The following is a 27,185-nucleotide window of genomic DNA, read 5'->3' as shown; positions in this document are numbered from 1 at the left end:
GGATTTCTTCAGCTACAATCTTAACCATCTCTCTGTGTTCATAATTCAGCTATTGTGATATGGCCAGGAATCTTTAGATTTAATGGAAGGTACCAGTTAGTCATCCAGTCTTTTCCTCCACAGATCATTCTTCAGATTATTTCAGCTTTTGTGGACTCACTGCCTTTGTTCCTCAGTGGAGTTTGCCAGTTTTTCAGTAAGGTTTTAGTGAATAGGTGTTATTTATTTTGATTTACCAGACCATTGACAGGGCTTTGTCTGTATTTACTGTTTCAAAATCTAGCTAGAAAGACATGAAAGAATAAGATAAATGAGTCACTTTCTCATTTATCTTCTATAATTTCAATTCTTTTAATATTAGACAACCCCACATATGGATACACATTTTCAAATATAATGCATTTACAATGAACCATCACAAAATAGCTACGTTAAAAAAAATAATAATATTTAAATATAGTAAATTTAGTAATGTTAAAAAATCAGGTCAGTCAAAACTCTCAAAATATTTGGAAAAGGGTCACGATTACATAACACAACTCAGAAAGATGCATAGTGTACAAGTGACTTCAAGAACATGGAGTACCTTGGTAGGGGAGAAGAAAAGCAGCAAATGTCTCACATGGCTTTATAGTTCTAGAAATCTGTTCCTACATGTCTGTAAATAAATCTGGCATCTCCACTCTCTCCACAGTTTGTAGCCCTTGAATTCAAGGTGCTGAACTTGGTAACACATTAGAGTCTTGAATTACTAATTGCCAAATTAATAATTATATGCTGCATTGTAGGACTGCACCCTGAATTCACTGCATATATTGAAGTCTTTCCATCCCTAAAGACTCTTAATTAGGATGTAAGTAGTACTAGGGTGTTGTACCATGTTAGCCATTATGAATGTAGTGAGCAGCCACGCAAAATGACACCTTTTATTTGCTAACTAGAAAGATTTCAATATGCAAGTTTTCGAGGCAACTCAGAACAACTTGCCTGAAGAAGGGGCATGAGTTGCCTCAAAAGTTTGCATATTGTAATCTTTTTAGGATGTAAGTGTAAGCAATTATAATGCAAAGTAAATTTGCATATAATAAGTGTAGCTATAGGTAGCTGGCAGTTTTAGAAGAGGAAAATTAAATTGTAGTTGATAGAGATCTCTGTGAAAAATAATCCTCATTGGGCAATTGGTTTTTGGCATAAATCAAAGATCGCTGCCGTAGGCCAACTAGACGATTCCCCCCAGTGCATTGTCTTGTGTATGACTTTGGTGCAACCATATAAAGGTCTGGAGCTGTGTAAGTCTTCAAGCAGGGGGATTACTTAGTAAAAGTGACAATGATGGAAAGAATCACTACGGGATATTGAAGTATGTAAACAGAACAAGAAAGGTTTAATAACAAGAGATTACAATAGCTGCACAACAGTGCAAAAAGAACATTAAGGCATCATGAAAGCATCACACATAACTGTCACATAAATATGCTATACTGAAAAATGATTTAAAAGATGTGACTAACGGAGCCTCTCTAATATTAGCAGGAAGATGATTCACAATTTGGGGGGCTTTTAACCAGGACCGTCTTAACATATGAGTGCAATGGGCACTTGCCATGGACCCCAGGAGCACAAGGGCCCACAATGTTTCTGATGCCTAAGTATGTTTCTGTTTTGCTATCAAAATAGGGGCCCCAGTGCACTACTTTGCCCGGGGGCCTATAATGCTGTTAAGACAGCCCTGCTTTTAACTAAAATCTTTGCCTTTATACAGACGTTTTATCTATTCTGACTCTTTTCAGAAGGACTGTGCCTTGTGATCACAGTGGAAGCGCATCCTTCTCTGTATGACTGAACTACTGTAGCCAATTCAGAATTAGCAGGAGTGCAGCCTGTTCTGGCAGCATCATGTAGGGAGCAGAAAAGCAACTCTGCTACCTAATCTAACCTCCATGTTTTCCAGGAGAAAAACCATGCTGGTACAGGGGAAGCATACAAATTCCACAAATTTATAAAGGCTGTAAGGTAAATAGGGCAAAGGTGTTCCTACCTTAATATGGCAGAAAGTGAATTTGAAAACTGACTTTTGATTATGTTTAGAATTCATATGGAGCTTTCAGAAATGAACATTTATGGTTGTATGCTGTAGTATTTTAATTAACTTTAGAAATGTAAGATGGCTGAAGGTGTAAAAAATAATGGTAACTAGCTTGATATGAATAAATTCAGTAGTGTTCATATTAAGTAACCTGCTTTATTTTACAAATCTTGTAAGCAGGAAAACCCTTGAAGTGAGATGACTAAAGGTTAAAGCTTGTCAGTGATAATACCTTCTTTCCATATGCCCGACTAAAGTTCAGACTTTCACAATTAAGTGTTGTTAGTTTTATTGTCTTATTTGAATGTCTGCCTACTGCTTTGATGTCCTTTTTTCCAGCGATATTTGTTATTTTCACTCATCCACTGCCAGAACTCGTTAAAGTAACTTGTACTAAAAGGCCAGGAGTCATACAGTTTAATGAAATCTGAAAATAATACATCTTTATAAATCTTTCCTGATGAAACATAACATTTAACATATATACACCAAGGCATTTTATCATATCTATTTATATATTAATTTTGTACTGATTAAATTCTTAATTATTAAGTTATAATCAGTGATGAAAGCAACCACTTTATGTTCTTTCATATAGTTAAACTAATTTGGTGTGTGGTAGTGTAATTGTTCTTTTTCTTTTTCCGAATCTAAGTATGGATGTGTAATTGGCATGTGCTATTATATGATTTGTACGTGTTTAGCATTTCTGAGTGTTTGTTATAATATGTACTGATCAACAGGATTGATTATACTTTTGAGACGACTGTGGCAATAGGTGCATACCGGTAAAATTTTTGGTACAAACAGTCTTTGATTTGTTGTACTCAAGAGTGTGCCCCCCATCTTGGGCCCACTCCTTTCTTGTGCTGGTTGGTGCCAGCAAAGGCTTCCAACTCTCTGTGACCCTAAATTGAATGAGAACTTTAGATGATGGAACAATGGATGGATGGCTTTGATTGTTCATTCTTTTACTGTAGGTTTGCCTACACATCAATGAATTCTGTCATTTTCCATCCAGTTTAATACAGGTATTAATTCTAATATATTTAATTAGAGTCTCCCATAATTGTTTCCCACCTAAAGGTTTGTGTTATGACCTGCCTTGCAATTATGATTTTTTGTTTTGAATGTTCTTTGAAGAATAAGGTTTTGAGGACCAAGGAATCTATTGGTTACATTAATATTTATTTCATTGTGTTTTTAATTATATTAAAAAAAACTAACTATATTCTCCTGCAACACTTGCTGTTTTATTATTTGTGTTGGCATTTTGGGACATTTTTGTTAATTTTTGCTGCGCTGTTTCTATGCAAGATTACTGGGAATATGGGATGTGTGACATCATTATTAAGACAGTATAAGGTCAGCATTATATGCTTCCTGGTTGTCCGAGATTGCAGATTCTTCCTACAAAATTTATTCTATTACTAAAAACTAGAACTATGTATTCCTGTTAGTGGTTAATGGTTACAGAATATCTTTCAGTTTCCTTACTATAATTAATGTCTTGTTGATTTGGCTCTGATTATTTGTTCCTTACTTGGCTACTATTATTCTTCCACATTGTTTCTTGACTATGATTCTTGGTTCATGATATGAACTTTGTTCACTTTATTCATACCTTCTCAGTTACGACCCTAGGCTTGTTATTTTGATTTTGTGGCTCCTTCTGATTCCCTTTCCATACTAAACGGTTGACACCGAGTGCAGCTGGTTAGTACAGTTTGTTTTTTTGTACAACATAATTGCAATGCTGACTTGAACTGAAAACATTTAAATCAGAGGTTCCTAAGCTTTATTGGTTTGTGACCCCATTTTGAAATCTGAGCTTTTTCATAACCCCAACTGTTTGAAATATTGACATTCACTTCCTATTCAATACATTGTTTAATGCTTTTTCTTTTTTGTTTTTTAAATATTTTCTCCATTTTTAATGTTCATTTTTTGTTTTGAAGTTCTGTTAATTTTGTTGCAAAGCATTCACGGTTTGTCTGATACCATTTTGTTTTTTCATGGTCACCACAATTGTATACATTCCCTGGATGATGTTGCTAGGGTGTTTGCCACTGAAGGATGGCCAGGGGTTGTGACAACAGAAGAAAGACAACAAGAAACAGAAAAAGGTTTGGAGTAGCCATCTTGTATATATGAAATATGCAGTTTAGGCAAGAAAAAAATATGTTTTTACAGACTGGAGTGCAAAATAGAACTGATTGACATAGTGAAAATGGAGGTTATATTGGTTCACTGATGCCCTTAGACTCAGGTGGGATTTCTTTCAGTCAGACTGCAGAGGAAAGAGAGAAAAGATCAGTGGACACTGCCATCCCCTGGTCCGGCATGTAATTACATCTATTTGAGCCCTTTAGCTGCCTACCATGTGCATGTGTGAGACACCTTTCATGAATGAGGTCATCACCACTTCCTAGTTATCTGAGAGTGCAGATTTCACTAAAGAATTTTTGTTTCTTTGCTAAAAATTTCATTCATTTTGCTTTGTTTTTTCTACTACCTGTTGGGCTTAGCATTTTGGCGTCTTCAGTTAGATAAATTTGATTTTCCGGCTTCGTCTTTGGCTTATTGTTTGACTGTTTCTTTTCTGGTCCCAAATTAAACACAAACTGCCTTCTGCTGTACCTACACTAGACCTGGTAACAGTTAGGAGGTCTCACCTATGACAATATCATAATTTAATTTTATTTTTTTGTATTTATTCATCCATCCATCCATCCATTTTCTAACCCGCTATATCCGAACACAGGTTCACGGGGGTCTGCTGGATCCCATCCCAGGCAACACAGGGCACAAGGCAGGAAACAATCCTGGGCAGGGTGCCAACCCACCGCAGGACACACACAAACACACCCACACACCAAGCACACACTAGGGCCAATTTAGAATCGCCAATCCACCTAACCTGCATGTCTTTGGACTGTGGGAGGAAACCGGGACCCCCGGAGGAAACCCATGCAGACACGGGGAGAACATACAAACTCCACACAGGGAGGACCCGGGAAGAGAACCCGGACCTCCTAACTGCAAGGCAGCAGCGCTACCACTGCGCCACCGTGCCGCTCTATTTATTCATTTTTATTAAAATATTAATTGTTAATTTCTGGTATGGTTTTTTGAGACGCTGAATCTGATTTCTGCATTCATTTTTATCATAGAAATTGTTATCAGTTATTCAAAATTATTTTGCAGGATTTTCACCACTATTTTGTTTTTGCATGAGTGTTGCCTTGTTGTGTCATGATGATGGCTGTTATGGTATTCAGTCCCAGAAGTTATGTGGTTTGGCTTCTACAAGTACCAGTGTCAATACTGGAGTTTGAAAACAACAAAAAAAAAAACCCATGTTCATGTGTGTGTCACTTGTACTATTAAGATTTCCTAGCTCTGATTTTTCTTTGACATATCCAAACTCAAATAGTGATACATGTGAGGAGTTGATACAGTTGGATACAAGAGCAGAAGTTCACTTTCTGGATAAACCGAAGTAATATCATGCCAACTTAACTCTCACAATAAAAACGTTTCCCAAGACAGGACACAACTTCTCTCCCTGACAGCCCCCATTTCTGAGTTAAACATAAAAATAAAGATTCATTCAAGAAACACACATCATTCTGGGAAAAGACTTAAAGGAGTGCACTCATGAATTACAGTTATCCTGCACATTTGTTCATGGAAACATTGCCTTTAATACAGTAGTACATTGACTAAGACTCTCTGTATTATGGCACTGTTATAAAGGTACAAGAGGAGCAGAAGAACACAGTTAGAGCCTAACTAATGCCACTACAAAACTGCAGTGGCAGAAAGGACCTTAAGGTGCCTAAGTGATGGTGATTAATACATCTGAGGCTTGTAATCAAATCAAGGGTCTTGACTTGCCTCCATCAAATGCAATAAAATATTTGAGGTCATAATTAACAGAAGACAGAAAGGACAGGCTTAAACAAATAAAAGAAACTTTTGCATAATTCACAATTATAGAATAATTAATATATAGTTAAAAAAATACAAAACAGAAAACAAAACAAAACCCTGGCACAAGACCTTCAACAGACCATAATAGTAATCAGTATCCTAAACTGAATCGCAGAGAATGAGTGGATTAAATGAACCATAAAATGATGAATATGCTTTCATCCTTTTTGTTGGTTTGTGAACAGCAATTCGTAGCTGACTTCAAAACATTTTTCCTTAAGATCTTCATTATGGGAATTGGTTGATGTTTTGATGGGCTTAGTGGCAACCCCACTCTCTACATTAATCATACTTCATACTACATTGTCGCCTCTGACAAACACAAAAGTGCTCCCCATAGTCAAACATGCTACAAATTTATGTATACTGTAATGTATATACTGTTATGTATACAACACAGCAAAATGTTCTTAAAGATGTTTAATCCAATTCGGATCACTTGGACCCAGAAGCTTTCCTCAGAGCACTGGGCACAAGACAGAACAGAGTGTGGGACAGGGGCACGAGTCCATTATAGGGTCCACTCATACATGCAGGGGCTAATTTGAAATTGCCTATCTTTATAACAAAACTAATTTCATACTTTTAATTTCTCTTTATCATGCAAGTTTGAAAGATACAAAAGCTTCTTGGGAAATAATCTGAATTGAGAAATATTGTATATTTGTCTGTGTCTGACATGCTAACTGAAGTCATAATTAATTGCATGATTTTAGGTTGTGAATATAATTATAAGAGTTTGAAGTGATCTGGCTCCAAAAATGAACAACCCTTTACTTGTCCACTGATAATTCTGCAATCTACTGGCTTAAGCATGCTATTTATTCATCTTGAAATAACAGTAATAATGGTATTTTAATGAAGAGTCACTACTTAGGTTGTCATACTCAAGAAAAAGTCAGTTGTACATAGCAGTATGATGATCTCAGCATAATTGGGTCCAATTTGAGCAGTTACTTGGCAAGCCATGACATTGTAATTCCCATCTTTGATTGCATTGTGGAAGGTAGACTTGTGCAACTGCACGTAGAAGAGACATATTTTGATAGTATATTTATTGGTCATTCTTCTGTTTTTCTGCAGGGAAAGGATGTACCCAAATTATAAATAAACCAACACTGCTTCAGTCACTCCTTAAAGCCTCAGTCATTAACCACTGTAAACAGACGGGGGTGATCTGATAATACTATTTTAATAAATATGTGGGCCATTATGTTGCATCCTTTGCTGCTTCACTGGTTAAAATATATGATTTGTAGCAGGATCTGAAAACAAGCATTGCTATTTCTTTATAATGTTACCCACACTGTCAGGCATTACCTTTATCAGGAAGCACAATACACTAAATGTCCTTATTTAGAGAGACATGATGTGCTAGAGCTAAATGTGCACAGTGCAGTGTGGGACCTTGTGTCTCCTTAAAGCTGCATGGAGGATGGTATTATATGGTTGAAATTAAACCTTTAGACTTTATTTCTTTTAAGTTGTCAGCTGCTCAGTCACTTTTTACATGAACTTCTTATGGCTGTGTCCAACCCCAAGTACACTCCTGTCCTCCCTGCATGCAGATAGGAAAATCTTACTGCTCAAAGGTTGATCTTTGATGGTCCATGAGACTTAAAAGAGATTTTCATTTATCTCTTGTTAAAGAATCAACTGTGTCACAGATGGTTCTCCTAAAAGTCCTTAGAAGAAATAACTTTAGACTAAAAGGAGACTTTAGATACAACTGAGGGAAAAGGCATCAAAATTGAGAATTTGTTTTGAAAAGCATGTTAGGTTTTGTGAGATCTCTTTACAGACTTTATCTTTTTTGCTTATTATTAGTTTGGTGATTTACAACATTTGAGATACGATTGTTTATAATTATTTTTTCAGTTGGAGCACAGGCAGGTGAAGTGACTTGCTTGTGGTGACACAGCTTTAGAGTTTGAAGTCCAAAGTCTTAACCACTATACTACGATGCCTACCTTTCCTTCTGGAATGAGTATGATCTAATTGGAGTACAAAAATATGCATTAGAACAACTAAAAGTATTTTTCAAAAGCAAGAACTACAGTTTTGTAATCAAAGTAAAGTGTTTTATTACCCTAAACAACTGCCCAGATATTTAATCAAATATTACTGAGCACACAATATAAATATTTATAAATTACAAAAAAATGTCATGACACAATTTGGAAAATCTGAGCTCATTGTGTGACTTTGCTGAAATATCTGCTTAAACAAGTTTTACTCCCACTGCCCAAAGAAATCTCATTACAGCATATTCTTCAACAGTGGTGCAATTCCATAGCAGAGTGTCCATGTTCATCCGACCTTGGCCTCACCTAGACTAATGAAAGAGTGCTGCTTTGTGCATGTTCAGAGTATTTGTAAGTAATCACAAATGTGTTGTTTTGTATCAGCTTCTATCTGTCTTGGTCACAGCGCTTATATTTTCACATAATTTTCAAATTGTACATATATATAGTGTCAGGTCCATGCTTGTAAGTATTTGGACAGTGACACAATTTTCATCATTTTAGCTCTGCACACCACTGGGTTTTCACTGCAGTGATGTGTTGCCAATCCTTTACTTCAGCTGTCTTCAGTTGCTGGAGGATCACAGGAATCGCTGGGTAAAGGGGTCCTTTCATAGGATTGGCTGGCTGTGGAATGGCCAATAGGGGGAGACAGCTTGATGGCTGAGGTCTCCAGGACTCTGAACAAATCCAAATCCTATTATGTGATATCATCTACATCTGTACTTGTAATATCCTTATTGCACTATTATATTGTTTTGAGGATTACCTGTGTTCTGTTCTGTGTATTTCTTTTTCTTTATTTCGCCTTATACAATTTCTTGTGTTAGGAATTTGTTAGTTTTCACATACCCCTTGGGGTCAGAGCGCAGGGTCAGCCATTGTACAGCGCCCCTGGAGCAATTACAGGTTAAGGGTCTTGCTCAAGGGCCAAGCAGAGTGGGATCTCTTTTGGCAGTGACGGGGATTCGAACCGGGGATACCAGCGCAGATCCTTAGCCTCAGAGCCACCACTCCGCCCTATTTACCCCCCTATTTGACACCCACTGCATGCCCAACCTACCTGGAAACCTGGGTCTCTCTTTGAACTGCCTTTCCCAAGGTTTATTCCATTTTTTTCCCTAGAAGGGTTTTTTGGGAGTTTTTCCTTGTCTTCTCAGAGAGTCAAGGCTGGGGGGCTGTCAAAAGGCAAGGCCTGTTAAAGCCCATTGCAACACTCCTTGTGTGATTTTGGGCTATACAAAATAAATTGTATTGTATTGTATTTCTGCTTTTTTGTTGGACTTTCTGCCATCAGTTTTGTCTTCACAAGTGAAATGCGTGTCCAGTTGGGTTGAGGTTAGTTGATTGACTTGGCCATTAAAGAATATTTCACTGCTTTGCATTGAAAAACACTTGGTTTGCTTTTACAGTATGTTTTGGCTCATTGTCTGTCTGTACTGTGAAGCGTTGTCCTATCAGTTTTACAGCATTTGCCTGAATCTGAGCAGACAGTATAGCCCTATACACTTCAGAATTCATCCTGCTACTTCTGCCAGCAGTCATGTCATCAATAAACACTAGTGACTGACTTCCATTAGTAGCCATGCATGCCCATGCCATAAAACTGCCTTCACCATGTTTCACAGATGATGTGTTATTCATTGGATCATGAGCCATTTCCTTCTCTTCTCCATACTCTTCTTTTTCCAACATTCTGGTTTATATTGATCTTAGTTTCCTTTATCCAAAGAAAATTGTTCCAGAACTGGACAGGTTTTTATAAAATGTTTTTTGCAAAGTCTAATCTGTCCTTCCTATGCTTGAAGTTTAGAAGTGGTTTGCACCTTGTAGTAAATCCTCTGTCTTTACTTTCAAGAAGTCTTCTCTTGATGGTAGACTTTGACAGTGATAGGCCTGCCTCCTGTTGAGTGTTCTTGGTTTGGCTAAATGTTGTGAAGGGATTGTTCTTCACCAAGGGCAGAATTCTGCAATCATCCAGCACAGTTGTCTTCTGTGGTTTTCCAGACCCTCTGGTGTTGTTGAGTTCAACAATGTGTTCCTTCTCTTTAAGAATGTACCAGATGGTTGATTTGACTACTCCTCTTGTTTTTGCTCTCTCTCTAAAGGGTTTGTTTTGTTTTCTCAGCCTAATGATGGACTGTTTTTACTTGGACAGCCGTTTAGACCTCATATTGAGACTTTACAGTGAGAACTTCCAAATGCAAATTCCACACTTGGCATCAATTCCAGACCTTTTACCTGCTTAATAGTTGATGAAATAATGAGGGACCTGCTTCCACTTGGCTATGGAACAGCTTGTCAGTCAATTGTCCAAATACTTTTGAGACCCTGAAAATGGGGGTCTATGCAGAAAAATGGCTGTCATTACTAAACAGCTCATACAATATTTTGGTAAATCCCTTAAATTAAAGTTGAAAGTCTACAGTTCAACCACATAATGATTGCTTTGTTTCAAATCCATCGTGGTGGTGTACAGAGCCAAAATTATGAATATTGTGTCACTGTCCAAATACTTATGGACCTGACTGCATATATGTTTGATCTTTACAGTATGTACGATAGATTGGTTAGCATATATTTTGTGGTTTAGATGGTGCATTCAAAGTTAAAGGGCACAACTACTTAATATCCTGAAAAGACCTTCAAAAAACATGGATCCTGGTGTCTGTCTGTCTGGTGCATTACTTTCATTACATTACCGACTGGTGGAGCAAAACATGGTGGGTCTTTACTGCGAAGATTGTGTGTTCTAGAGTTACAAATGTAGGTTTTGGGAAGTCTTTTGGAAAATGGTACTTATCTTTTATCACACACAGGATCTTTTTATTGTTCCCTACCACCATTCTCATCCCTTGTCATACTGTATTAAATAATGCTGCTTCCCTTGTTTGAACTCCAGTTTTATTTTACCTTCAGTATACTTCAATATATACTTCACTGCACTTTACTAATTAAATTAGTCTCAGTGCATTTGCCCACATTCATAATTATTAAAATACAGTAAATGACACATAATGTATATTCAATATATGTACCTCTTTACAATTTAATATAAATCTGTTTATTAATTTTGCATCTGGCCTTGGCATGGGGCGGAGTGGTGGCTCTGAGGCTAGGGGTCTGCACTGGCAATTGGAAAGCTTCCGGTTCGAATCCTGTAAACGCCAAAAGTGACTCTACTCTGTTGGGCCCTTGAGCAAGGCCTTTGACCTGCAATTGCTCCGTCCTGGGTATGACGTTAATCTGCATCCAGCACTGCATGTAGGCCCTCCAACCTCCAGGGAATAACCTGGGGGTTGGTGGCAGAATTGGCACTCCAGCCACCATAAAATACCTCACAGTGTGGTGCTGAGGTGTCACCCGTTGCATGGCTGCACTTGGGTCCTATTCTGGGATCCTGAGTTGGCTTGTCATACAATTTGCTGTGTCAGCATGAGCTCCTAAAGCACCCCCCCTCTGGTCACTGTCTGTATGGAATTTTCACCTTCTTTCTGTGTTCATGTGTTTTTATTTTTTCTATTGGTATTCAGTTTTTCCTCATTCATCCCAAAAATGTGCAGGCAAAGATTAATCTTCTTTGAGTGACTATTCAGGAGTGTGTGTTCATGAATGTATCCTTACAATGAAATGGTGCCACTGAGATAGGCCCCGTAATCTTGGATGGATGTTTATTGTACTTAAATAATGGAATGTGAGGTAACCCAAATTAAGACATTGCCAGTGGAAGTGAAGTGGAGTGAATCTGTTGTCCTGGAACCTGTAGGTTTTCCCCTGGGGTTTGGTTTCTTTCCACAGCCCAAAGATGTACTGTGACTTCAACACCAGGATTCATTTCTTTTGGGTGTGCATGTGTGTGTTGGTGAGAGGTCCTGTGATGACCAGGCATCTGTTCAAGTTTAGTTCCTGACTTGCTGGATGTTGCCTAGCAAACTGTTTTCTAATTATATTAATGAAAAGAGCAGCTTGGGAAAATGGGCAGATGTCTTCCAACTTATAAGCATCAATCAAATCATCATTCACCACTTGATTCCCTCTGTCAGTCTGCAGGGCATTGCCAACGGTATTAGTTGACAGCATTTTAATCATTCAAGTCATTAGTGTTTCTGCACCACTATAGTTCTGCTCTTCTTCAGTGCCCATCCTGATGACCTACACTTTTATCAAGTGTCTCTGATCCTGACCCATATTGTGAAGAAGAGAATGTTCCTGTACAGTATGTTGGGTTCTGATATTCATAATCTATATCAGTGTTATGACTTTATAGACTGCACTTGACTGCACTGATGACATCAAACTTTATCCCAAAAACTGAATTGAACTGGACTGACATATGTACGCCACATTAGCCAACAATAGTTTAAAATCTTTTCAGCAGAAATGAATGAGAGTTCTATGGAAACAAGAAAATAAACCAAGGAACAAAAAGTGACATCCAATGATATAATCACAGTCCACATGTATACGGTGGCCGACAATACATGCTGTGCATTCTCAACCCCGTGTAAGCCTATTTAGGGTCTTGGAGAATCAGAGCCACCTATCCCAACACCACTGGGATGTAAGGTTGGAAACAACCCTGGATAAGATGTGCAGGGCACATGCACACTCAGTCACATACACTGCAAAAAACACATATTCAAAAACCAGACAAAAAAACTTTAAATGGGAGTTGTTCTGCTTGTATTTAGCAAAGAAATCTGTCAAAGGTGTAAGCAAATTTTACTTGACAAGGTTTCTTAAAGTCAGCTAAATAATTATAAATATTCATTTTTGGATAAGTCAATAATTCTTACAATAAGGAAAACTAGACTTAATGTCATGATTTAAAAACTTTTCACTTGGCTTAGATTTTTTGCAATGTGGGGGCCAGTTAAAAGCTGACAATTCATCTAATATCTATGTGTTTGGGAATATGGAAGGAAAATCAACACAGATATGGAGGGAATGTGCAATGTCCATGTAGCCAAAGGCTGCAAAGGTTGTGGATTGAAGACAACAACAATAATAATAGTGTTACATTTATATAGTACATTTAACAATCCAAACGTCACATTACAAACAAAAAATAAATGAGCAGTAGAGGATAAGAAGACAAGTTCATTGAAGAGAAAAGTCTTTAAATCAGATTTGAAAGTAGAGAGGGAAGAGCAGTCATGGGGAGATCTGGGAAGAGAATCACAAAGTTTAGGGGCCATGGCACTGAAGTACCTGCCTCCCAAGCTGGAAAGCCTGGTATGTGGAATATCGAGACAAATATGGCTAAAAGGCTCAGGAGAGTGAGAAGAGGAATAAGAGATCAAGAATCACTAAGGTAAAGAGGAGCATGTTTAAGCAGGACTTTGAGAGTGAGTAGCAAGACTGAACTGGCAACCAGGTGTAGCTAAAAGAGAAAGGGAATGATGTAAGAAGAATGCATCATATAGTTTCAGAGTTCTGAATATACTGCAGCTTTTGTAAAGACTTTGAAGGAAGACAAATGAAGAGAGAAATTCAGTGGTCAATATGAGAGATAATGAAAGAATTAACCAAAGTTTGTGCATCATTACTACTGAGAAACGGGTGAAGATGAGCAATGTTACAGAGATGAAAGAATGCAGTTTTGCTGGGAAACTTGATATGTGGCTCACAATTAAATAATGGGTCAAATACTTCACCAAGGTTCAGACAGAAGGAGCAGGTTTAACAAGCACACCAACAATGTAAACAGAATGTTTAGAAAGTTTAGATAGTAAGGATCAATGAGGAAGCCATGCTAAACACTGCACCACCATGCCATCCAAGGAATTCCTCAAAATAATAATACTGAACTCTAACAGCGCATTAGAATTACAAGAGTTCTTCCATCACTGGAATTCAAAATGATTAAAGCATTCAAGGTAGAAGGATTCTTAAAAAATATAATGTTTGTTAGTCTTGTGAATCTAAATCTGAAGCCTGCTTGAGGAATGTTTATTGTATATAACATCTCACTTAGAGCACTATCACAACACAAAAAGCTTTCAGAACGTAATAATAATCCAGAGAGGTTAATGCTGATAAGAGTCTTAAACATGTCATCAAACATAAAGCAGTTCCTATTTTATTTGAAATGCAGGACAAGGTTACCTGCTAATCAATAATATATATATATATATATATATATATATATATATATATATATATATATATATATATATATATATATATATATATATATACTAGTCATTAAGCCTGTTACAATAATGGGCGCTAGAACAGTAGTGCATAAACATTAGTAGGAACGGTCTATATTAAATGGCAAGGGACTTTGACCTCATTCTTTTTGTTGGTCGTATTTTTCTTTCTTTCAGCCTTTCTTTTGTTGATGTTTACTTGCTGAGCTGACCGTTCTTCGTGGGCTGCCGCCGTGTATTGTGTGTCTTTAATTTTCTGTGACAGTAATACTGTCTTGTACGTCCACTGGCTTGTACGTCTGTAATATACCTTTAATTTTCCCTGGCAGTAATACAGGCGTGCGCGTCGGTAATATGCCTTTAATCTCCACTGACAGTAATACTGGCTTGTATGTGGCTATAATATGCGTCACTGTATTGTGTACCTTTAATTTCCTCTTGCAGTAATACTGGTTTGTATTTCTGTAAAACGCCTCTAACTTTCTCTGACAATAATATCACGCATCGCACCGTGCCCCGCGCATGCGCACTTCACCAGAAGACACCCACACACGGACACCTGGACGCATATAGGGATTTTATATATATATATATATATATATATATATATATATATATATATATATATATATATATATATATATATATATATAAAAAGGAACACTTTTTAATCAGAGTATAACATCAAGTCAATGAAACTTCTGGGCTATTGATCTGGTCAGTTAAGTAGCAGAGGGGGTTGTTAATCAGTTTCAGCTGCTTTCGCGTTAATGAAATTAACAACAAGTGCACTAGAGGGGCAACAATGAGACGACCCCCAAAACAGGAATGGTTTAACAGGTGGAGGCCACTGACATTTTTCCCTCCTCATCTTTTCTGACTGTTTTTTCACTAGTTTTGCATTTGGCTATGGTCAGTGTCACTACTGTTAGCATGGGGAGATACCTGGATCCTACAGAGGTTGCACAGTTAGTCCAACTTCTCCAGGATGGCACATCAATACGTACCACTACCGGAAGGTTTTCTGTGTCTCCAAGCACAGTCTCAAGGGCATGGAAGAGATTCCAGGAGATGGGCAGTTACTCTAGGAGAGCTGTACAGAGCCGTTGAAGGTCCTTAACCCATCAGCAGAACTGGTATCTGCTCCTTTGGGCAAGGAGGAACAGGATGAGCACTGCCAGAACTCTACAAAATGACCTCCAGCAGGCCACTGGTGTGAATGTCTCTGACCAAACAATCAAAAACAGACTTTATGAGGGTGGCCTGAGAGCCCGACATCTCTAGTGGGCCCTGTGCTCACTGCCCGGCACCGTGGAGCACGATTGGCATTTGCCATAGAATACCAGAATTGGCAGGTCCACCTTTGGCACCCTGTGCTTTTCACAGATGAGAGCAGGTTCATCCTGAGAAACATGTAACAGACTTGAAAGGGTTTGGAGAAGCCGTGGAAAATGTTATGCTGCCTGTAACATTGTTTAGCATGACCGGTTTGGCGGTGGGTCAGTGATGGTCTGGGGAGGCATATCCATGGAGGGACACACAAACCTCTACAGGCTAGACAACAGCACCTTGACTGCCATTAGGTATCGGAATGAAATCCTTAGACCCATTGTCAGACCCTATGCTGGTGCAGTGAGTCCTGGCTTCCTTCTGGTGCACGACAATGCCCGGCCTCATGTGGCAAGAGTATGCATGCAGTTCCTGGAGGATGAAGGAATTGATACAATTGACTGGCCCCTACACTCACCTGACCTAAGTCCAATAGAACATATTTGGGACATTATGTTTTGGACCATCACCGCCAGGTTGCACCTCAGACTGTCCAGGAGGTCAGTGATGCCCTGGTCCAGATCTGGGAGGAGATCCCCCTGGAATATCCTCCATTGTTTCACAAGGAGCATGTCCCAACGTTGTCAGGTATGTATACAAGCATGTGGGGGCCATACAAACTGCTGAGTACGATTCTGAGTTGCTCCAATTAAATTTTGGCAAAGTGGACTAGTGTGCCGCATCATGTTTTCACTTTGATTTTCGGGGTGTCTTTGAATTAAGCCCTCTGTAGGATGATAATTTTCATTTCCATCAAACAATGTGGCATCCTTTAATTCCTAACACATTACCCAGTCCATAGCAGTATAGATTTCCAGAATGATTTTTTTCCCATTGAGATCTGATGTGTTTTCAAAGTGTTCCTTTAATTTTAAGTTTATATTATGAATATATATATATATATATATATATATATATATATATATATATATATATATATATATATATATATATATATATATATATATATATATATATATATATATATATATATATACTGCGGTGGGTTGGCACCCTGCCCGGGATTGGTTCCTGCCTTGTGCCCTGTGTTGGCTGGGATTGGCTCCAGCAGACCCCCGTGACCCTGTGTTCAGATTCAGCGGGTTGGAAAATGGATGGATGGATATATAGGAGGTGAATTTGTAAGGCAGATAAGCTTAGTAACAAGTTCAGGCAAATTTACCAAGACCTGCTGACAGGGAGCCTGGAAGTGGTGATCAGCGCCATAATTATGCTATATTTTTTAACATAAAAAGAAATAAAAAAAATTGAAAATTAGAGTCACCTCATATCATATTATGAATTATTATTATTTATGTTGTAGCTTATATTATTTTGTCTCCTCCGAAATTAATGACAATTGTTTGTACTTTGTTTCGTATTACCTCATATATTATTTAATAGTCATTGTGACAATGTCATTTTGTCTTCTATTTGTTGGATAGTCATTGAGATTTTGCTGCTGTTTCTGCAAGACTTCCACCATGCTGGTTATGATGATTATGCCTGCTGCAATTTATGTGACACAGAGGTCTTGTGTCCTTATTTCCTGCATACAAAAGAAGGAGCACACAGCTCTTGGTATCCATGTTTTGAATCTCTCACTTCTAAAAACCTTCACTGATTTTTTACTAGTGCTATGGAAAGCTTAAAGGTGCTTCTGTGAAGACTTCATAGTGTTAGGACTTCTTGTTCTCTTGCTTTGATTACAGTTCTGGTTTCATCTCTGATTTTGTTGACACAGTACTTTTCACTCTGTTTGGATCTCTGTCTGTTACTTCTCCTTAATTCTGCCGTACTATTTGCATGTCAATTCCCTGGTAACAAACTGGATTATGGTGTTTGTTTCCTGTCTACAACATCTCACCTGCAGTGTACTAATTGGCAGGTAACTAAAGTAGCCATTCACCTTTTTGATCATCTGTGGTGAAAAAGAGGCTTTGATTTATCTTCAGTTCATTTTGGAGAACAGCTAACATAAAGAAACTATCTTCAAAGATACCAATTAATTTTAAAAGGGTTTTATGTTCCTATTTCTTAGTTTGCAATGTTATTAAAAACTGTACCTGTCACAGGCAGATAATAGAACACTTAAAAAACACTTGATATATGTTGCCCTACATGTACCTTCACCTTCTTTTTCTGTATTTGTGAGTGTGCGAACACCTCTGCACCAACACTCCCCCTCTCGAGCTTGTTCCTGTAAAGCCTGTATCTTACACTCTTTCATTATTTGTGAGGCACATTTCTCACCTCCTGTCCAGGTTTTATACTTGCCATCTTTGACAGTGACTCTCTGTGTCCCAGAAACCAAAGCTTATTTGCAGGTCTAGTCACTGTCTGCATAGTTTTTGAACATTCTCCCACCCCTCATCCTGCCACATTATGAAAACAATCCCAAGGCAGACAGAACAATCATTGCACTCTTCACTGTGCCTCATATGTCTTTATTCCTCCATGTGCATCTTACACTTGCACTTCCTCTTTCGTTGTGTCACCAAAGCTAAACTAACTAATCACACCATAGCAAAACTGACCAATCAGATTGTTCAGATGGATTGGGTGCACAGATCTTAGTGTTTTTTTATATAGCAGTTACGCAACCAGAGAACATAATAAGTAAGAATGTAAGAACTCTGACAGGGTGGAGACCATTCAATCCATCAAGCTTGTTTGTTTAGCTAATAGTTAATCCATCTGAATAAAAACCTGCAAATCTCAATAGAAATCTGCACTGACCCTCTCAGGATCAGGATGTTTATAATTAATTAGACGTATTGAGAGAACTGCATGTACCACTTACAAAGGCTGACTCGGAGAGATCTGCAGCAATGGTTTCAACCTGAAATGTCCACAATAAAGACTATGTGGGCAGAGATCAATGAGGACTCTACCACTGAAAGACAGGCACAATAATTACAAAAAGCTTACAAAATCTGGGTTTTGCTAGGAAAATATTATGTGGACCATTGAAGCAAAAAGTTAGAACTGTGCAGAAATGTAAATCAACCCTTTGTTTACAGACATAATGAAGCCTTTAAGGAGAAGAACTCTCTTCATCATAGTTAAATATAGTGGACGTCCCATAATGCTGTGTGGTTGCTTTGCTGCTTCTAGTTTGGGACAAATAGAATGTGCTTCTGGCATCACAAAATATGAAAAGACATTTTAGGGGGCCAATATCCAAAGCAGTTTTCTGAAACTGGGCTTCCATGAAAAGGGTTGGGTTCTCCAGCTGGTTAATAAAGTAAATTTAAAAGTACAAAGGAATGGCTCAAGTGGAAACACTATCCTACTCTGAACAGTTAGTGGTGGTCCAAATCCAATTGAAATCCTCTGGAGAGATCTAAAAAACATCAGGTCACGCCACTGAAGACTGAAAGACTGGTTTGCTGTCAGAGAGTAGGAAAACATTACAGACAAGCCGTGCAGCTAGTTAGTGGACACTTACACAAAGCCTTGAGAAAAGGTCACAATTACTAAAATAAACTAGTCCTTAGATAGAAATAATCTTGTCTAATGTACAGAAATACAAAACTTTACAATTTTGTAAATAAAACTAATAAGAGTTGCATCTATCTAGCTGGTGGTGGATTTTAGGAGGCCCAGGCCCCTCATGGACCCCGTGATCATCAGAGGTGACTGTGTGCAGAGGGTGCAGACTTATAAATACCTGGGAGTGCAGCTGGATGATAAATTGGACTGGACTGCCAATATTTATTCTCTGTGCAAGAGAGGACAGAGCCGACTATACTTTCTTAGAAGGCTGGCGTCCTTCAACATCTGCAATAAAATGCTGCAGATGTTCTATCAGACGGTTGTGGCGAGCGCCCTCTTCTATGCGGTGGTGTGCTGGGGAGGCAGCATAAAAAAGAGGGACGCCTCATGCCTGGACAAACTGGTGAGGAAGGCAGGCTCTATTGTAGGCATGGAGCTGGACAGTTTGACATCTGTGGCAGAGCGATGGGCGCTGAGCAGGCTCCTGTCAATCATGGAGAATCCACTGCATCCACTGAACAGTGTCATCTCCAGACAGAGGAGCAGTTTCAGCAACAGACTGCTGTCACTGTCCTGCTCCACTGACAGACTGAGGAGATCGTTCCTCCCCAACACTATGCGACTCTTCAATTCCAACCGGGGGGGTAAACGTTAACATTATACAAAGTTACTGTCTGTTATACCTGCATTTTTATTACTCTTTAATTTAATATTGTTTTTTATCAGTATGCTGCTGCTGGAGTATGTGAATTTTCCCTTGGGATTAATAAAGTATCTATCTATCTATCTATCTATCTATCTATCTATCTATCTATCTATCTATCTATCTATCTATCTATCTATCTATCTATCTATCTATCTATCTATCTATCTATCTATCTATCTATCTATCTATCTATCTATCTATCTATCCTGTACTTTTCTTGTTTCTATGAGTTTTGGTTAAAAATGCTAGGGTGTTGATACATTTTACCACAATTGTGAAGTGTAATTTTACTATGCAATGTGGGCAATGAATGTGTTGCCTTGCACTGTAAAGAGAGACAGTTGACAAGTAAAGTAAAGTCTTTCATTTCTGAATGTTCATTGTTTTCTTCCATGAGTCAATTTAAAGGTGTTGAATCCTTTGTCTTGACAGGAGGCAGAATTGACCAAGGTCATCATGCTAGCCAGGCTGCAATGGCGCTGCATGAGACTGTGATGCTGGACCGTGCTGTGGAGGTGGCACTTGCGCTGACCAAAGAGGAGGACACCCTCACTGTTGTTTCTGCTGACCACTCACATGGATTTGTCTTCACTGGCTACCCATTCAGGGGAAGCAGTATCCTTGGTAAATCAAATGGTAGGACTGTATTGGACACTCTAATTTGTGTTTGCCGCCTTCTGTTTGCCATGGCAGTATGTGAAATCTAGGAGTGCAGGCACTTTAGAGGTCAATGGAAGATCTGCTTGTTTGCACACGGTGGGGTCAGCAGATGACAACTCTCAATTAATTCTCTGCAGGGAAATCTCCACTGTTTGGAAGAGACAACCTGCCCTACACCACTCTACTCTATGGGAATGGACCTGGATACAAAGTGGAGAATAACAGCCGGCAAGACATTCGCAAGATGGACACAGGTAAACTGACCTCTCATGAAATTATGGAGGGTAGAAATTTGTCCTGGATGAGGGTACTCACTGTCAGTTCCACAGCAGTTTGTGTAGAGAAAGATGATTAAGAACAAGCTATGGCCATGTACTGGGGTCCATGATTTTGTGCTTTATAGATGGCTCATTTGCTCCATTATTTAGAATCTATTCACCTCTTCCCTGGTCATTTTAAAACTAGACTGGTGTATGTTCTAAAGAGTCATGCCACAAGAGTATCAACAGACATTTAACTTACTGTCATTATGCTCTTTAGAAGTACTAGAAGTAGTAGTCACATAAGGGATAGAGCAAATTATTTTAATTATTATCACATGTACACAGTATAGCAAAATTCATGCTTTCATGTAGCGATCAACATGCAACATGTTGCCAATGAACTCAAAAATTCTGTTTTCCTTACCTGGAAAACACTATCAAAATGGGATGTGTTAAGTTTAATTTATATCATACTGAAGCTCTTTGTGCATAGTAGGAACATCTTTAGGTAAGTATAGCCTTAATGGAGACACTATGGTAAAAGCTTCATCCTGGATTTCCTGCTTTAGACAAATAAAAATGTGTTCACTGTCAGTTTTTGAGAGAACATGTTTTTAAACAATGGCAACATGCAGTCTAGTGTTCCCAACACAGAAGTATCTCTTTGTCCTGTTTATCCTCAAATCTGACCCTTAGCTACTTGATGAGAGCCCATCTGAGAATGTCTAGTCTTGCCTCTCTGATCCCTTCTGTCTAATGAGGCCCTCTGCCAGTAAGGCACTATGTGTACTGAGTAGCCTTATCCTTCCTTTTGCAGCTTCCAAAGATTATGTCCAGCAGTCTGCTGTCCCAGTGGATTCGGAGACTCATGGTGGTGAGGACGTTGCCATCTTTGCCCATGGCCCAATGGCACATCTCTTTCATGGTGTTCACGAGCAGAATTATATTCCTCATGCACTAGCATATGCTGCCTGCATTGGTGAAAATAAAAACCACTGTGCTAATGTGGCAGCCCGTGGTCCAGCTAGCATAGGCGTGGCACTTGCAGCCCAACTCCTCCCTTCTCTGCTGATCACCTTTCTGGGGTATCTGTTAGCACAGGGTTCATAGTTTCATCTTTTACTTGTATGTCATATTACACAATTTACAGCATTAATGGTCCAAGTCATCCTTGCTTGTCCAGTGTGAGAACAGGTGAAAGTTTAAAGGAGACCTCCTTTGTAACCCATTAAAATCTCATCATACTGCTTAAATGGAAAGATCTAGTCCAGTACTAACAAAACATGTCTTCTTTTTTCTAAAACATTTGTATAAACATGTTTTTCTTCAAACATTGTCTAATCTTTTGCTCCTCAAAATCATATCTTTTGCAAATGGTTGAAGGCACCAATACCAAAGACAGTTGGAAAGTTGTCATAACAGACTGTCGACTTTGTTTTTCTTACCCAGTTTGAAAAACATGCACTTAGAGGATGATGGAGAAAAGCAGCCAAATTATATGTGATTCATTTTATTAATGCCTTTATATGCCACTTAAATTAATAAGTATTATTACCATGATTCTTATGCAGACAAATACAATACAGCATTGAACTTTGAAAAGAATTTGAGTTTCGTTATTGAAATTTTATACCCAAAAAGCTTTGAATGCTCCCTTTGTCACATACTGAAAATTCCATTGTTCCATATTTAATCAAATTTTAACCGTAACCATTCAGTAATTAGTTGGCAGGTTCAAATTCCAGCATGGCCACACACATCCCCCCTTTGTCCCCAGGATGGCAGGCACACCTTGCTGCATTCTTTACTCAAATGTGACTCAGTTAATTTACAGTTTACTGATAGAACTAATCTTGACTAGAGTTTTGAAAGTGGTGTGGAATTAAGAGTTAAAAAATCACTATATATATATAATCTATATATCATTGTGTAAATATGAATTATATATACATACATACTAGGGGGCTCTGCCTTAAACAGATTATTTTCATGGGAATTGTTACGTATGCATAATAGAACTAACTATAAATTTCGTGTAAAATGCGATATTTTTGGACGTATGGATTTGTTTCTATTATTGGCTGTAGAATTTCTAAACGTCCGACTGTTTAACTCTTTTGATTCTATGTTGCATCGCTTCTTCATGATCATAAATATAAACCTGACAGAATTGTAGTTTCTTTGAAATTAAACTTGTACTAGCTTTAATTGTTGCGGAACCACAGATTCTCATAGCATATGGTCCTGAATCATGTAAATCTACATTTTGAGCATTGAATGATGCGAATGTGAACAGAATATTGTAGATTTGGATATTTCGCCTGTAGTGTGTGTGGATTTCACTTTCACCAAATAGCAGTTCTTTTAATTCTCACAGTAATAATTTCCATTTGTTAGCGCTAATGCGATGTTTACTGTCAGTTTTCTGAGACTTTTGAATTTTAGTACTTTCATAATCTCTAACTTGCTCTGCATGTGTATCGCACCAACGTTTTTGAACCTCTTTACGATGTTCAACTTTGTCTTCTACTCTTTGTCTTTTATTTCCAACCCTGCTTGGACCTGTTAGGTTTTCAGTTCCACTTGGTCTGGGCCAGGAAATCATCTCTTGCAGGACTTGAAATTATCTAAATTATCTAAGCTAAACCCACCAAAATATAAATATATAAAACAAGGTAAATACAGCAAAGAGGAAAGCAAACTTATTATGAATAACACCATCATCACAAAAGGGATCAAATGTCACAGAAACATAAACAGTCTGGGTGATTGCAAGAAGTGGATAGATATCCTTAGCACCTTAGATCTTCATTTAACTGGAGTGAAAAATCAGTTTGGGAACTTTGTCACCCAACAGCGTGGACTAAACTACCCATTCAAGTGAAATGAAATGACAATATTCAATAAGTCCTAAAAATTCAGAATGTCAGAATGAGCTCTTTTGCCCTGTTACTTTATAAGCACTGGCCACAAGCAGAGCCACTCAATCCATTAAGCAGGCCTAATCCTAGGGCATCATCATTTGAGGGGTGCCATTTATGAAAGTTAAGGGGATTGCACTCTGGACACTGTGGGAGACTGGGTTGTTAAAATCTGATGATGCTCAATGGGTGCTGTTACCCACTGGGAGCCATTTATGAAAGCAAAAGCATGCACGCTCCATACAACTAGGGTCATGCACTCCTTAATGTCTGGAGTATATAGACAAAGGGCCATCATTTGTGCTACTGAAGTGTTTTCTGAACACTGAATGGGACCCCACTCACGTGTCATCGTATGTCATAGTCTAATAGTAACGACTACCCACTACAGAGAACGAGGGCGATATTCGTCCAATCCATGTTGGTCTCCATGCTTCGACTGCCACTGGTCACAGATATTACAAAACAAAAAAGACTATTTCCATTTACAAATAAGGCATAGTGACAGAAACATGTGTAGACATTAGTCTGTCAATCCCTTAATAAAATGCAAAATGAGTTTGATATTATGCTCAATGAAACATTATAAACACAATCACCTATTTAACTTCAGAAGCCATTGTAATGTCTACATAATATATAACTTCCACACTTTATTACTTTATTAGGTTAACCTGTTCTTCCCAGGTAACTAACTGCTCAGTCAGAGACAACATCATCCATGTAGCCAATTTAAATCATGCAGCCCAGTGTGTAAATCACAGGAGAATGTACAAGGCTGAAGATTTAATTAACTTTGAATTTGAAATGGTAATGGAGACCAGATGCTGCAGCTTTGGTGTATCACAGATGAAATCCTTTCATATATGGTAGCATCACAGGTGTGTTGAGAATGGGTCATCATTCAAAAACATCCCATCTGTAGTTGTCCTGAGGGTGAAACAGATCATTGAACAAAGGGGACGACATGACTTGTGTAGTCAGTCATCTAACAGCTGAGCACAGTAGCATTGCTAAAAGAGGCATTTTGAACGCATATTTCATCATAGCTTATTATTTCTGGGATATAGTAACTAAAGACAAACCTGAATTTCTTCACTTTAGAAAAAAAATAGGTGTTATTGCAGTGGACTAAGCAATTAAAAGGTCAGTTTGGCTTTCGAAGTGTAAATGAATTTTTTCACAATCATAGCATGCTGTAGTTTGAAGACTTCAGCTTTATTTTGTAATGGAATCCTTTTGACTGCAATTATAATCTTACCAGGGAGATGCTACTTTTTAAAAAAAAAATTAAATGAATTACTAAATATTACCTTTACATAACAAAGGAAATGTCTCTGGGCAAATCAGGATGGTTACAAAAAAAATACTTAAGTGATCTTTAAATTCAAATGTCTTCAGTGAAATAAGGCTGTGAATATTTACAGATTTACAAATATGATACAGCATCATTAATGTATGCAACATTTACATACATAAACTCATGCAAATATTTAAATTAAGAATAAAAGAGATATCCATAAAGTTTGTCTAAAGTGCAACTGAAACCATTGCAATGGAGGACAAGGGAGCCAAGACTCCAATGAGCAATGTTCTTGGTGAAAATCGACCTTGGATCAGTGTCCACTGTCCTTGGAAAAGTTGAATGTTCAGCTGACCTAGCCTGGTTTACTGCCTTCTCCAACCTGGGAAACCCATCAACACTGGAATCCAAAACTGTACAGTGATATAACCATAAGTGGTGGTCAAAGAATGTACAATGATATAAGCATAATTGGAGGTACATATAATAACCAAAAGTAGAGATCCATAACTTTATGGAATTATAATCATAACTAGAGACTCAAAACTTAAGGATATTAACTGTAGACAGAGGTCCATAACTGTGTGATATTATTATCATAAATGGAGGTCCATAACTGTACAGGGTTATGACTATACATGGTAATCCATACCTATAAGCTTTAATAAGCAAAAGCAGAGGCCCATAGCTGTAGGGTCTTAAGTGGAAGTCAAAAATGGTTGTGTATTATAACTATAAACAGAGGTCTACAATTGTTGGAACTAACCTAGATAACAATCTTAACTGGAATACAAATACAAAAAAAATTCTCTAAATGCAATCAGCGCTTATTTCTCCTCCTTAAACTCAAACTATTTAAAGTAGACAAGGACCTCATGTTGTCCTTTTTCGCAGTATGATTCAGTTTGTTATCACTTTCAGTTTTATTGCCTGGTTTAGTAGTCTGACAAACCAAAATTTAAAAAAGTTCCAGCAAATTAATAAGCATGCAGCTGTGTCAGAAAACAATGCTAAAGAACCTGAAAATCATCTCAACTGATAACAGACGCCCGTTACATGTAGAACTTCAGTAAATCAGGAAGGATAGTCGCTTTGAAAACTCACACAAATCACTCAGAAATTCATTTCTTCCTATTGTCATATGGCTTTTTAAGAAGGAATATCTGAAAAAATCGGAAAGGTTTGATAAGTATCCTGTAACCATTTTATGTAAATTTACACTATCAAACTGCCTTGCCTTAAACTGCCTTCCCTCTGTTTGTTTGATTTATTTAATTCTGTCTGTTATTAGATGTAACAGAGAAGGCAAATGTCATGCTTTCTTGTGTAAACATGACTAAATAAAGAAACCTTGAAACCTATAACTGTATACAGTATACAGTCCATAACTGTACAGAGGGTATAGTCATAAGCAGACGTTCATAACTGTACAGTGTTACAACCATAAGTGGAGGTGCATAACTACACAGTGTTAAAACAAAAGTGGACATCCATTACTATAGGGGGTAAAAATGTGTAAGTGAAGATTCATAATCATATTGTATTTTGAGCATATCCTTGCAGGTACGTTAGACAAATGGACACTCTGTTTTTTTTTTTTCTTATGAGTCTTAACTGACGTTCATTTTTCTCCTTGGCAGTGTGCCATTTTACTTTCAGACTTTATGGGCACAGATGAGCCACCGTCTATCCAATGTGTGCATTTAAGGCAAGTGTTTGTGAAGACTTTTCATTTATGGCTCTCAGATCTTCCTTTTGATGGACCTATGGCACTTTGTTAGGAGACAGCACTGATATATTGAAGAATACAGTATATGTTACTAATCACCCAAGGTGAAGTGGGTCTGATCACACTGCAATGTTAACACAAACTAGAGTAGGACCTGCACTATAAATTTCAGATTGCTGTCAATACATCTGAGCTATATTAACTGAATATTTGAGCAGATTTATTTATTCAATGGACAGAGGATACCATGACCAATCATGGTAGCATCAAGCTAAAGCTCAAATTTACCTGAACTGAAGACCAGTCCATCAGAAGGCTTACTTATTATTACTACTTGCCTGGTGCTGTCATCCAAGTCAACTTTCAACATTTGAAAGAGATAATTGGTTAAATATCTTTTGTTTTTCCAGTTGGGCACCGGCAGATGAATTGCCTTGCTCAAAGTCATACACTGTCAGAAGCAGGATTTGAACCTCACTACCTTAGGATTTAAAGGCCAAAGCCTCACTGTACTT

At 38.0% G+C, this 27,185-nt stretch overlaps 1 protein-coding gene across 1 annotated transcript in view; it reads left to right on the top strand.

The window, feature by feature from the left end:
* Positions 1–21,970, top strand: part of alp3 (alkaline phosphatase 3) — a 35,974-nt gene extending 14,004 nt beyond the window's left edge. Inside the window, exons 9-11 of the mRNA XM_051922732.1 lie at positions 20,227–20,418; positions 20,592–20,708; positions 21,535–21,970. Coding sequence (XP_051778692.1) covers positions 20,227–20,418; positions 20,592–20,708; positions 21,535–21,827 — 602 coding nt within the window. The 3' untranslated portion in view covers positions 21,828–21,970. The remainder of the gene's footprint in view (positions 1–20,226; positions 20,419–20,591; positions 20,709–21,534) is intronic.
* The last annotated feature ends 5,215 nt before the right edge of the window (positions 21,971–27,185 follow it).

Source organism: Erpetoichthys calabaricus, chromosome 2 (genome assembly GCF_900747795.2).
Source record: "Erpetoichthys calabaricus chromosome 2, fErpCal1.3, whole genome shotgun sequence".
In the NCBI taxonomy this organism is placed as follows: Eukaryota; Metazoa; Chordata; class Cladistia; order Polypteriformes; family Polypteridae; genus Erpetoichthys; species Erpetoichthys calabaricus.
The sequence above is the reverse complement of the archived record's forward strand: the minus strand, read 5'-3'. Positions and strand labels throughout refer to the sequence as shown.